This window comes from Misgurnus anguillicaudatus, chromosome 24 (genome assembly GCF_027580225.2).
Source record: "Misgurnus anguillicaudatus chromosome 24, ASM2758022v2, whole genome shotgun sequence".
In the NCBI taxonomy this organism is placed as follows: domain Eukaryota; kingdom Metazoa; phylum Chordata; class Actinopteri; order Cypriniformes; family Cobitidae; genus Misgurnus; species Misgurnus anguillicaudatus.
Genome location: NC_073360.2, coordinates 5483673 through 5498776, shown reverse-complemented (window position 1 = coordinate 5498776; position 15104 = coordinate 5483673). Strand labels below are relative to the sequence as shown.

Genomic DNA, 15104 nt, shown 5'->3' with positions numbered 1-15104 from the left:
AAAATAAATATGCTGTCTATCCAGAGATGAAAATATAAAATAAATATATGTCAATCCAGAGGTGAAAATTTAAAATAAATATGCTATCTATCCAGAGGTGAAAATATAACATAAATATGCTGTCTATCCAGAGGTGAAAATATAAAATAAATATGCTGTCTATCCAGAGATGAAAATATAAAATAAATATATGTCAATCCAGAGGTGAAAATTTAAAATAAATATGCTATCTATCCAGAGGTGAAAATATAAAATAAATATGCTGTCTATCCAGAGGTGAAAATATAAAATAAATATATGTCGATCCAGAGGTGAAAATATAAAATAAATATGCTATCTATCCACTGGTGAAAACCGAAAATAAATATGCTGTCTATCCATAGGTGAAAATATAAAATAAATATATGTCAATCCAGAGGTGAAAATAGGAAATAAAGTTGCTGTCTATCCAGCTGTGAAAACGGAAATTAGCGGCGAAACGGAAATGACGTAGGCTGTCTATCCACTGGTGTCCAGCCACTGGTGTCTAGCCGGAGGTGAGTCTGCGGGGCTGCAGCTGGATGCTTTTGCAAACAATCACTAACACAACAAAGCATTACCTTTACAGGTGGAGGAAAAAATGAAAATAGCAGTATTGCACCATCCTATTTTGTACAAAAATAATAAAAGCAACCATAACAGTGCACGCACATCAGAATCCATTAGTGTTGTAGTCAAGACCAACTAAACCAAGACCAAGTCAAAACAAAGACTAGAGTGTGTTAAGACCAAAACCAAAGCAGGGCAAGACTAATTCAAGACGAAGACCAGGGCTGCGTTTCACGAACAACGACGTAACTCGCTGCTGAACCACCAAAGTACGATGCATAGTTGGAGAAACTAACTACCTTGTCAAGACTATCTCCTGAAAACATAGAAACTTTGTCACACATTCGACCTTTGAACCATGTTGGTTTAACAACATAGTTGATGATGTCACGTGGGAGGTGAAGTACTAATTAATCTGTGCAAATGGGAAGACTGATTTTGTTTTCGTGATGTAGTTTTCTGTTGTTTATTTTTAAGATATTTAATTTAAGTTCCCAAGTTACGTCACTCCTCCCAGGGATTCCCCAGGGTCTTAAAGCTCGTACGACTGCGCACATGCCCAGTTTTTACAAATGTAGCGCTTTAATTCTGTTTACAAACTTAAAGACGTAAAATAAAAATTTAATATATTTAGAATGATGGATATAGACGGCACCAGTTTTGGTCAAGTTACTTGGAAAAAGTAATTAGTTACTGATTACTGATTACTTCCCTATGAAAGTAATCCCGTTACTTTACTGATTACTTATTTTCAAAAGTAATTAGTTACTTTACTAGTTACTTTACTAATTACTTTTCAAAAACATGATGCACGACCTGAATATGCTACACAGTATAAAGCAACAGGGCCCGGTTGCATAAAGTACCTTAAGTGTAATGTTCCCTTAAATTCACCATTATGTTTCATTTAAACTTAAAGTGTATGTTGCAGGTTAACCACCACTGTCGATTAATGGGTACATAAATCACTCAAGATATGTGTATAATTTTTAAAATGTCTCAAAAATGGTCTTAAAGACCACTTTTTTTACGTTTTTGGTATTAACGGTTTTTTAACGCAATTCTGCGATGACGTCACGTTGGGGAGAAGTGGAGAAAGACTCAGCCAGAGCCATAGAGATAGATGAGACATTTATTGCTGTTTAATACTTACGTATATAATTTGGAAATCATATGTACATCGTAGGAAATATATAATGTGTTATACTGCAAAGTTACCTTGCTAATTATTATTTATGATATATGTGGAGATAAATAAAACTTCGCAAATCTGCTGATTTGATCCATTCATGTCCTGACCACCAGGCTAGAGATTTTTAAACATCCTTAATCCACACTTACTAGTCTATCAAATAATATCTCAAATATATTGTTTTGTGAAATAAAAAGATGCTTTGTTATATTGTTTATGCGATTATAACGAATCACACGATCATTTTATATGCAGCAGCAGTCAGCAGCTGCAGCATACTCGGATCCGACCGCATACATACTGTAATAAACAGGCGTTCGGCGGCTTTTTACATCACGACAGACTATGCCATTTGAGGAGGAACCGCTCATTGATCACCGTATTTTTATAAATCCTGTACATGTTTGGACCCGCCGAACAGGTTGAGCACTTTTATGTACTTTATTGTGCAGAGAGGCTGCCTGCACAGTTTGACCAGCGGGCTGCGGGAACCGGCACACATCACGCCGCCATACGGTGTTGCTAATATAACTCGAAATGTATAACTATTATCAGATCGGCCCGGGAAAGTCCCGACTCTCTCGATTGCCATTCCGCTAGAAAGTGAGTGCGTTTGGGTCGCTGGTCCCCGCGAACAGACGTGACGTGCTTCACTCACCTTCCAGGATTAGAGACATGCTGCCAAAACCGTTTGTGCTGAAGATCGCATAAAGTTACACCCATTTCAGGCAGGATCATGGACCCCCTCAAGCCAGCATGCACGAGTATGTTAATTGTTTGTTTACTTTCTACACGAAGATATGCTAACCTTATGCTATCTGGCTGTCTGCCTATCTCTCTATACCAGTGGCGAACCGTGAGTACTTCAGCTGGGCCTTCAAAATATGCAATGAAGTGCAAATGCCTCTCCATGCGCAATTACGCATGGCGCAATAAATGAAAGTCACAAATTTAATGGATAGGTTCTACTTACTACACCGCCTTAATTCTTAAAAACAGGAAAATGGAGACAAGTGAGCATGGGGGAAAAAACACCAAAATAAATTGAGAGTAGTTTGTTTTTCATAAATTTTAAAATTCAGAATATAATACTAGGCTATTCGTATTTCGTTAAATCATGCAGTGAACGTGTAAAAATTCTGAGCACGCAAAGTTAAATTACAGAATAGGCATCGTTTGCCTTTAAATGCAGTTTTAAAGTTTAAAATTACTTTAATCTAACTGATAAACACAAATACAGACTCTGCTGCTCTGTAAATTTGCATTTAATTTTTGTTTTTTGTAAATATATATTTAGCTGTAGGATAGCTTGTTAGTCTTTTTTCATAAGGGGAAATATAGCACCCTGCGTTCTCAGTGCACCTCCTTGTGGCTTATAACTGTTATATTTTGCGGGCTCGCAAAATCCCTAGCCCGAGCCCCGGTGAATGTTTTTGCATTCTCTGAGATTTAGTTAGGTAATTATATTGTATGTAATTCGGCGTCGCCTGCAGTCATTACTATCCTCAAGTAAAACTGTCAGGAAGTGAAAGTATAATTAAACCCATTATTTTTCTCGTGTTCACGTCTGATATGCGCAGCGCAGCTGCACGCGCATCTCTCGGCTGTGCTCTTCACGAGTACCCGCTTAAGTAATTTCGTTTTTACCTCAGCCCTATCAAACTAGCCACAACGTCAATCACGTTTTCTGCCATTTACCTCAACCACTCTCACCGCAGAGATTCGGGCCATTAGACGGTCTATGATTAGGACGACTTCTTCTTTGGTGTTTTACTGCAGCTCGCATCCAGTTTGTTGCATGATTAGGACTTCATGAAGGCTTACAATGCTTTGTTTTTTACCCGCCCACTTGAAATCAAAGCGTGATTGGTCGATTTGCCCGTCACTCTCCACACCAAAACACATAGCTTGGCCTTCCTTGGGATTCTTGAAGTCCTAACCAATGAATGAGCCAGTTTACCGGGCCTTAATAGAGACAGACGATTCTGATTGGATATGAACCTGACAGTAAGCTTAACGTTAGAACATAGATGAGAGAAAATATATTACATGTATTAAATTAAATTAAATATAAATTTAAACATGTAAAAACATATTTTATTGAATACTTTATTATTTATTAGTATTATTATAAAAAATATTTTTATAAATTTTTTTTAGGCCTTCTCTGAAGGCGTAGAAGGCCCTGAAGGTTCCCCACTGCTCTATACTAGCCTATCCATCTGTCTGTCTGTCTATCTATCTGTCTATCTATCTTATCTATCTATCTATCTATGTATCTATCTATGTATGTATGTATGTATGTATGTATGTATGTATTTATCTATAATCTGCGCTATCAGAACTGTACTTTACTCGTCTTTCTATAGTCATTCTCAATGCTCTCAAGGCGGCTTTGGTCAATTCTCTCCCCAGCGTGACGTCATACAGTGCGTTGTGAGGGAAAGGAGAATCATTGCAAATTGCTGTACTTTTTCATACTTTTTCGGGTTTTGTGATACCCAACAACATAAAATACAATGGATAACAGTTTAAATGTTTATTATCAACAAGCAAATTGCACAAATTCGTTGAAAAATTTTACCTGCAAAACGCCCTTTAAGGGTTTTGCAAAAAACCTTAAGCTTTTTCTGTTGCATCTCCATGGCAACAATAGTATTTTATAAACCTGGGTCACTGTCGTGAAACATTTAACGATTACCCTTTCCTAAGAGAACCATTTCAGGGATTATACTGTATGCAACACCTTTAAATTATTCTCTTACTGTGGGTTAGTGTCATACTTAAGGGAAAAACTTAAGGTGCTTTATGCAACCGGACCAAGACCTTTCTGCCTAAGTTAATTCTATTCTTTCTGCATCCATCATCTGAAATTGAATCAAATGAAACATTCTCTGTTTTAACCTCTCGACGCGCACTAATTCGTTTTTTTAAGCCTGCTAACATTAATAATATTAATATCAACATTACTATACATCGTTTAAAAGGTCTACAAGTTTAGCATCAGAGTATGGTCTCTGTTTTGAGATACATATCATAGGCTAACGTTATATGCTATAGCATCATAAATGTAGTAAGTTATTTTGTTACAGAAGTCCAGATGACAACATGCAAAATATAAACGGGACTTCTTACCTTATAACGACCGCGAGTCGAATCCGGTCTGTTTCAGATGAATAACACATGAAATATAAAATTCATCAAATGACAATTTTTGTCCACAAATGCGTATAATCCATGAAATATAGTAGTCTGTTGTTGACATCAGATTTCGCGTGAACGTGTATGAGATGGAGCCGCAGCGGTCACGTCATCTTGTCCACAAATGCGTATAATCCATGAAATACAGATATATAGTCTGTTGTTTTAAGTTACATCAGATTTCGCGTGAACGTGTATGAGATGGACCCGCATTGGTCATGTCAGCTGGGGGTTCAGGGATATTTTCAGTAAGTTTCACTTTCTTGTGCCGGCTTGCTAGGTGTTTGCTTAGATTTGAGATGGAATCTTTCGCTGTAGATAAAAGTTTTATTCCCACGCAGAGTGTACAGCGGTCGCTGATGTTTTTGTAACCGTTAAATTGGTTAAACTCAAATTAATGTATGTACTTCCAAGAATTGAACGCTGCATAGTCTTGTTCTCTTCCGCGCTCCATGTTGTCTTCTCACGTTCAACAATACACTGACTGAAGGCGCGGCGCTCATACGTAATTGTCACTCGACTCGCGTCACGACACGAGAGAGTCTCACGAAACAAAATCAAGATTAAAAAATAACGCAGTAACGCAGCCTGCTAATGGGAAAGTAACAGTAATCTAATTACTGGTTTTGCAATTGTAATCCCTTACTTTACTCGTTACTTGAAAAAAGTAATCGGATTACAGTAACGCGTTACTTCTCTTCCCATCACTGGACGGCACTACATGTTTTTTGCTTATTTTGTTCAAAAGCACGATCAACGTAAGTCTACATATTATAATAACAAGGAACTATGCTTCTAACGACAGGGAACAGCTGTCGTTCAAACCACACAAGTTTGCGATTCAGCTTGCGAATGTTTGTTTGAACTATGGTTTCGGGAAACACCAAATCCTTGAACTTTGTCAGTAACGACAAAACTTACGACAGTAGTTGGCTAACGATGTTTTCGGAAACGCACCCCAGATCAGCACTCCTTAAAGGGGTCATAGCATGAAAATCTGACTTTTTCCATGTTTAAGTGCTATAATTGGGTCCCCAGTGCTTCTGTCAACCTAGAAAATGTGAAAATAACAACCCAGTAACTTAGTTTTGGAAAACCATTCTCTACAAGCATGTGAAAAATAGGTTGTTCAGATTTAGGACGTAGATAGCAGGTCCAATTACAATAATACCACTCATAATAATCTACACTATCCAACCACATCACTGCCATTTAGTGCAGAGAGAGAGAGAGAGAGAGAGAGAGAGAGAGAGAATATTTGACAGCACAATTGAGTTTCCATTTCAACAAACCACTATTATGGTGATCAGTGTTTGCTTTTCATCAGCTCATTTGCATTTTGAAGGACACACCAAAAAACGGCACATTTTTGCTCATACGTACAAAGTGGCAATTTTAACATGTTATAATACATTTTCTGGGGGGGTATTTTGAGCTAAAACTTCACACACATACTCTAGGGACACCAAAGACTTATTTTACATCTTTAAAAAAAATCTCATAATATGACCCCTTTAAAATCATTTAAACTATATCTTATTTCAGTGCTTATTTTCCATGTTTTTTCATCCAAAGAAATCATCACATCAAAAGTTTTGTTTATTATGAATACAAATGACTATGGGATTATGTTTATAAATAGGTATATCATAAAATATGCGGACGACTCTGTGATTGTAAGTCTTCTCAGTGAACAAGATCAAGGGCATGGCCCAGTAGTTGAGGACTTTGTGGAATGTTGTGGGCGTTTTTTTTCTCCAGTTGAATGTTACAAGACGAAGAACATTGTGATCGATTATAGTTGGTCTCTCTGATTACATCAATCAAAGGATTGGATATTGAAATTGTTAACTCACATAAATATTTGGCGGTGGTTGTTGACAACAAGTTGAGTTTCTAACACAATGCTTTGAAGGTCTGTAAAAAGTAAATCAAAGACTGTTTAGAGTTTGTCCTACTATGATGATTCTGTAAACAATTCATTAAATCAGCTTTTCCTTTTGTATTGTTGCATGGTTTGAGGTCCTGAGCCTGACAGATCAAAATAGATTAAGTTCTCTGTTGAAGGCGGCAAGAAGAAAAACTGGTGTAAATCAGGCTGGGCCTAGTTAAATGTTTCAAAATGATGTATTTAAGAAGGCCCAGGTTATTCTTAGCATTGCATATCATCCACTACATACTGAGTTTCAGGTATTGCCATCAGGTCGTCGCTTTAGACTTCCTGAATGCAGGATAAAAATAACTTGTAACTCATTTATGACTGTGGCCCGGTTGTTAAACTATTAAATTGCTCTATGGAGAAGAAGGTATTTGTTATGTAATTTTTTTATTTTATTTTAATGTGTATGTGAAATTGTATTGTGGTATCGTATGATCATACTGAAGTTACTGATGTTATATGAATGTGGCTTGTGTTATACTAGCAACCTGATGCAATCTTAGTTTCCCTAAAATAGATAATAACGTTGAGTCAGAGTCTGCAATAATAAGACTTTTTAAATTTAACACTACAATTGCCATAAGCGAATCCATTAATGAGTTAGTCACATCATTATTTTTCAACCGATTCTTTCTATATAGTAAAGAAAGAAACAATGCTTTAATGGGTGCTCAAAAACACACAACAGTCCTGATGTAGATTTGTGTGAAACTATTTTTTTTTTGCTGAAACACAGAAAACTTTAACACTGTGTCTAAAATCTGGTATACAGTAAGGGGTGTTATTTTGAAATACTGACTTTTTCCATTTAAAAACGAAGATATCATTGTAAATGGACTGCATTTATATAGCGCTTTCATAGACCAATGGCCATCCAAAGTGCTTTACAATTTTGCCTCACATTCACCCATTCACTCACACATTCAAACACCGACGGCGGTGTCAGCCATGCAAGGTGCCATCCAGCTTGTCGGGAGCAGCTGGGGTTAAGTGTCTTGCTCAAGGACACCTCGAAACTTGGTCAGGTGGAGCCAGGGATTGAACCACCAACCTTCCGATTTGTAGACAATCTACATGAACCACTGAGCCACTGCCACCCTCATATCATTTTTGCAATCATATCTTGACTTTTGTATTCATTTTGTTGATATTTTTGACACAATACCTTATTGAATGTATGATTCGGCATATGACAAAAGAAATCAAATTAGAAATAAGTTATGCATTTGAAACAGGAAGACATGTAATCACTTAATGACGGCAACTAATTACTGCATTTGTGATCTTGACTGGTGTAACACCCTGTATGTTATCATAGTTGGCACTATAATGACGGTTGGGGTTAGGTTTTAGACTGGGGTTGGGATTAGCTTGATGACTGCATGTACGTCAATGATATGGTCACATAATAGTCAGAGAATTTGGCATAAAGCCCAATTTATAGTCGTGCATAAGCTCTACGCCGTACGTTATCCGTAGCCTGTGCATAGCTTTGCGTAGCCTGACGTGCACCTCGCAAAATTTTTAACAGCGCGTCAGTTCTACGCGGACCGCAAGCGCTGTGATTGGTCCACCAGAACCCCTCCCGTCAGGTAAAAAAAACTGTCATAGGTATTTCCGTTTGCGACGGTAAAAACAAAGATGAGGCAAGTTGAGGAGTAATTTAACTCAAACTGCAACAAAAGTCGCTGTTTATTTACTTCCATCACTACTGGTCTTCTCAAATTATACACAACAAGTTGTTGTTTCTTCTTCGTTTGTGGGTTAATTTGCCAAGCTTCTTCTTCTTTGACAGTTGTGCTGCTACTGTGGTTACACGCGTGGATACTGCCTACCAGCGGTCTGCACGTGTGTTTGCATGTCGACGCGGACGGTGACTCAAAAGTATAAATGAAAACCGACACAAAACCTACGCTGTCGTGGCTACGCCGTAGGACCTACGCACAACTATAATGAGCCCTTACACTGGTCTTGAGATAAAATCCAGGGTACTCTTAGTCTGAGACCGACCAAGACCTTTAAAAAGACTAAGTACTACAGCACTAAAATCCATGTGGAAATAAAACAACAACATGCAAATGCAATATCATATTCAGTTGCTGCATATATATTTTGCGTAAGATGTAAGTTGTGCTTGACTTCATACGGCACTGGGCAGACCATTCAATGCAAGGCGTAAAAGTACCGCCAGAGCAAATTGAGAGGAAATTGTAGTAGCTATGTTTTTTTGGTATATTGATTACCATTGGCAAAACCATGGTTAACTAGTAACAATGTTTTGTTTCGGTTTTTAGCTTAATTTTCATAAGGGTTGGTGTCATAGGCCAATGGGTCTGTGCAGCACCACAACAACACATCCTCATCATCTGACTGCATACACTGAACTGTAAGGTCTGTACCATGATGGTTCGGGACAAATACATCTATTGTTACACCCCTACTTTAAAGAGGAAAAGAAAAAGGGGTATACACTGAAAAAAATGATTCATTCAATTTACTCAATTTTTTTAAGGTAAGTGGTTGCAATCAATTTATTTAAACTACATTTAACAAAAAGAAATTAGAATAGTAAAATAAAATAAAAAACTTATGTTTAAATGTACCGTATTTTTCGGTCTATAAGCCATGTTTTTTTATAACTTGGCTGGTGCTGCGTCTTATAGTCAGTTGCGCCTTGTAAGTCAGTATGAATTAAGTTTAACATTTATGAGGCAAGAGAGTTGTGAGAGTCCGCTACAGTATGCTGCTCCTGTATTTATGTAATTTATTGGGTTCAGTAATGTGGAATAACTAGTATGTGAACTTTACACTAGTTGGCTTGTTTGGTTAATTTAGACTATTCAACCTTCCAGGTAAGTTCTGTATGCTATGGTTTATTGTTTAAATAACTGATAATATTACTTTAACGTACAGACATCTATTTAGCCTGCTGTTCTGTCTGGTATTGTTTAGTTGAATAACTTGCCTTTCCAGATAAAATGTCTGTTCTTCAGCTTGGATTTTGTGAAATAATTTTCTAAATAAACGCGACGTATACTACACTGTGACTTATATATGTTATTTCATCTTAATGTTGAATTTCTGAATGATAAGGCTTATACTCCAGTGAGGTTTATAGTCCGAAAAGTGGGGTAGTTTAAATAAATTGATTGCAACCAAATTCACCTTATGAACAAATTTGTAAATTAAATGAATCATTTTTTTTTCAGTGTACACAGAGAAATAACCAGGAGGATAATAACACCTCAGTGCTCGGGCTGTAAATAGTCACACGTGAGAACGTGAGAGTTTACATTAATTTGACACTTTAGACATCCTACATCCCATCAACTCTTATTAATTTACAACTGCATGTCAACTAACTCTCATTACAGTATTAGTAGACTGTTAGAGGTAGGGTTAGGGAAGTGGTTAGGTTTAGTAGAATAAGTTGACATGTAGTTGCAAAGTTACCTATATTCAGTTGAATGTCTGTTGGGTATCATCACAATTAAGCAGACTAATGACTATTTAAATTGTAGTCTGCTAATAAATATTCTAATGACTGGTAGATGACAAGAAGTTGCAAAATTGCTTATAGTTTTTTAAGATACTGTGTCTTAAAAAGAAAAATATAAGACTTTAAAAGATTGTTAGTGAAGGTATTACCAATCTGTTTTATGTCGTAGAATAAAAATAATAAAACTATCTTCAATTTCAACTTGTTAACTCAAGATCTTATTTAAGGAGTTTCACAAAAACCCCATTCAAAAAAACAATTGACTTCAGAACTAGAGAACCGAAAGTGCTAAAGTGCTATCTCATTTCCGGGATTAACCTAAACAAATACGTCATCCTAGCAGCTCTCTGTACTAATTATAAAAAGACAACTGGGTAAGTAAAGATAGTAAAAATGACGAGAAAGCAAATTAACTGATTCAAAATATTCCCAGAGAACACTGGGAATAGACAGGGACAGTGTATGTAAGGAAAAATTATTTTCAAATAATTAAAAGGACCAGAGTCAATTATTTCGTTTATACCAAGGTTACTACAAATGTTGCTTTGGTGGTTATTTAAAAAAAAAAAAAAATGGCTGGCCGCACACTGAATCCAAAAAGACTGAAAAAGTCTAGAAAGTACAAAAAGTGTTGAATGAATTGCATGGTGCAATAAATTGCAAAGTGTGAGTTAAAACAGAGGAACATGAGCAAACGTTTCAGCAGATTGCTATCCTCAGTGCTATACCCTTAGAAAAATAATCAACCCGTGGAACATTTCTCAACCAATCAGAATAAAGCATTCAACAGGCCCATGGTATAAGATGTAATAGCCAATCTGTAATTAAACCCAACACAAACATATTAGTTATTTCACAAATTAACCAATTGATCCCTGTGTCACAAACCATCTAATCTTTAAGTAAATATCAATTAAATACAGTACGCTTCTAGAAATGCATGAACATGCTGAAAGCAACGACTATATAATTTGTTAATTGTAAACACACAAAATATGCTTTGTACCAGACATCTGAACTTTTAAATGTGGCACGGTCAAGCTACCCTTTAGGTAGTTCTGCTTTGTGAATGCTATTCTTTGTTAACTTTCAGATCAACCATTGTTTCTCAACTTCCCCAAATTGACATGACATACCTGTATTGACTCTCGGATGGAGACGCACACGCTTATCATCAATGTTAAAGGTGCCGTAGAATGTAAAACTGTATTTAGCTAGGCATAGATGAATAATATGAGCTCTGTAAATGGTAATGACATAATATGAGCCTCCTCCTTCTTACTGTATGTAAACCTCATGCATGCAAGGCCAATCTCAACATAACACCGACTGTGATGTTACAGTTGAGTTGCACACCCCAACATTAAATTACACATTCAATTAATTACAATGTTGTTACAATGCTAAAAACAAAGTTGTGACTGAGTTAGCGCTATATGCTAGTTAATGCTATATGTTTTGACGTTACAGTTACGTTTTGTTGGTCCATACTGGAAAAACACAAACCTTCCACTTAGAAACGTCCATTAACAATCTCCAAACAATTGATTATTCCTCGAAATCTGTATCTTCATCTGATACAGACTCAAACATAAGGTCTGTTTACACACACACAGAGCTACTGAAGGAGCTGCTCTGAGAAACAGCCAATCAGGGCAGAGCTCAATATTATTATTCATGACGCTTTTAAATAAGGTAATAATAGACGATTTCATTCTGAAGATAAATCCTAGGCTTGTAAATGGACATGTAAACCATCTCTGGATCATTTTTGCACTTAATAAAGCCACAGAGAAAAATTTAACATATTGAATCAATGCATTCTTTAGCACCTTTAACGCGCGTGCCATTAATAGCGATTCACTTCTGTGATATAGTTCAATTGTATTCATATCAGCAGTGAATCGTTTCAGAGTCCACAAGAACCGCAACCCAAATCACCATTTTTAGCCGGACTCGGGTGCTCACTCAAGTTCGGAAAACGGTGTTCACATCATTCAAATGAACCAAACTTTGGCATCACCAAAAGTGCTAGTGTGAAACCCCCTTTAAAGTACATGGTTTGTCATAGTGACCACAACTAATTTTTTTGCAACTTGTTTGTACTAAAACAGTGGTTTTCAAACTGGGGGCCACGAGATGGTGCCAGGGGGGCCCCAGTTTTATGACATTTTATGAAATAAATTAATTTATCATGAATTCTGTGTAATTAAACCTAAAAAAAAATAAGGCTACTAACCAAAAGCACTACTTTTTTGTATTATTTAATGTTTTTTATTAAAATGTTGAGTTTTAGAACAGTTTTTTGTTACAAATTTTCTTTGGGGGGCCGCAAAGGAATGCACCAAACACAAGGGGGGGCCGCACGCTGAAAAAGTTTGGGAACCACTGTACTAAAGGACACCTATAATGCAAAATCCACTTTTGCAAGGTGTTTTGAAATAATGTGTGTCGGCAGTGAGTGAACACAATCACCATACGATGAAATAAATCCACCCGCTCCTTGTTTTTTAATCCCTATTAAACCAAAGCAGTCTCATTAGACATGCCATTTTGATTCTCTTATCAATGTGAGGTCACACTGATAAAGCCCGCCCACTTACAGTCCTGCATTACCATAGTTTCCATGTCCATTAGATACTATTGTCTCATACTGTATTAATCAGATCTATTTGAACTAAAAGCACTCACTGTATGTTTGTAAGGAAGTGAGGAGCTGTAGCTCATTTGCATTTAAAGGTACACACAATAAAAAGGCACGTTTTTGCTCTTACCCAAATAGGGACACTGCATTATTTGACAAAAAACTTCATCAAATACAACAACACAAAATCCTAAACATGTCACATATCTTTAGAAAGCTGAGATTCTTGTGATTCGAATGAGGTAAACCCTTCAATCAACATAGCATGTACAATTAGTATTCTTTTTAGGAATTTTTTAGCCTTTTTCAGCAATGCTAAGGGGTCAAGAATTCAAATTGGTAAAACTTCATTTAACTTAACAACGCAACTTGTGTGGGCATCTCAGGATGAGAGTGGTTAGTTGTTGCTCAGGAACGAGTAAATATCCACATATAAACACAGCGATAGTGGTTATGCTCATATTTTTCCTAACATCTTTAAATTCAATTAAAAAATAATATATACTGCATACACACATGCTTGCATATGGTTCATAATTAAATTTGACATTTTAAATTTTCTTTTAGTTTACTTTTACTTAAATTCAAACTGATTATAAGGTGAACCAGCAGATGCATCTTAACATAATTAACAGATTTAACAAATCATAACATCATCTTATCACTGTAGATATATTGCAATTGAACTGATATCAGAATGCAAGTAAACAAATGTTAGAACACTACGAGTGAAACACAAGGTGATAGTTAAAATAAAGTATTAAAAAAGATAAAATACATACACAGCTCACTCGAGTACAGTCTGTTCGCACCCTCCTGCCTTTATTTTTCTTCCGAAATGTGATTTTACTTCTAAAACTCATAATTACACACAAGTCGGAGTGCACACAGTCACTCAACTTTAGGAAGAGAACTTTTCTGAGCGCAAGTGAAACCTGTCCGGCTTCAGCACGTGGTTAAGAGGAAGTAGACCTACAGTGACGTGTGACCACCAAAGATAGACGGAGAGAGAAAACAAAAAACAGAGACAGAATATGATAGAGATAAGGAAGGATACTGCAACCTTTCGTCATATACAACATTTAAATAATATGCATTAATATATACTGCATACACACATGCTTGCATATGGTAACTTAGTGTACATAAAATAATAATAATTGTCAAATTAATATTGGCCTTATTCAAATAATCTGCGACAGGATGTAACCTTGCCTGATTATCAAAGTCATAAGCTGCTTCCCAATACGCCTACTTATACTATGTCCTAATAGTAGGTACTATTTTGTATTGGAATAGCACATACTGTTGAGTGTATGTATGCACACAGTAGAACATGCTAATGTAAAACAACAGTGACGACTGTTGGCTACACGACGTTGTGATCTTTTAAAAATTCACACATGATAATGCAACTCATCTTTGCATTTAAGCATTTCTTTATTTATTATTTTTCATGTAATGTTTACTTTTTATTTTAATTTATTGATTCAGTCATCTGGCGGCACGTGGGCCAAATGCGGCCCTCCAATCATCTTTATCTGGCCCGCCGGTCATCTTTGTCTGATTTAAAGAGCCACACAGATCCAAAATCTCAGTGCTGTCCATCAATGTAAACAATGTGCAAAGTAGTTGAACCAAAAAGTGCACGATTAAAAAGTTATTGGCTTCTAAAGTAGGGAGTCGACTCTGAATCGCTGAAACGAGTTGTCATATGGATTGAATCTCCTGCCTGACTTTATCCTCGTCACACTTTCCAACACTTTGCGTAATAATCTCCGCCTACAGCCTTGCCCATGGGAGAAACGAAAACTATGACCTGCCCACAGCTAGTTAGTGTGTAAACATCATATCACACTGTGTTGTCAGTTTGTGTTGTTTTCACCACCAAAGGATGAAGATATATGTAATCTGTGGTTAAAATGACTTTTTCAAGGAAGGATATACTAAACGTTTGGCTGTGAAGAATCTGTGGTTAAAATTACTTTTTCAAGGAGGGATCTACAAAACGTTTGGCAATGAAAGATGGTTTGTCTCCTAA

The 15104-nt window shown here is 36.5% G+C and overlaps 1 protein-coding gene across 7 annotated transcripts in view; it reads right to left on the bottom strand.

Moving 5' to 3' along the window:
- dock10 (dedicator of cytokinesis 10) overlaps positions 1-15104 on the bottom strand; it is a 130743-nt gene that overhangs the window by 69187 nt on the left and 46452 nt on the right. Inside the window, exon 1 of one of the 7 annotated variants that reach the window (XM_055195704.2) lies at positions 13846-13997. The exons of the other annotated variants lie outside the window; for them this stretch is intronic. Coding sequence (XP_055051679.2) covers positions 13846-13926 — 81 coding nt within the window. The 5' untranslated portion in view covers positions 13927-13997. Of the gene's footprint in view, positions 1-13845; positions 13998-15104 lie in introns of those variants that run through there. 7 annotated transcript variants of the gene reach the window in all.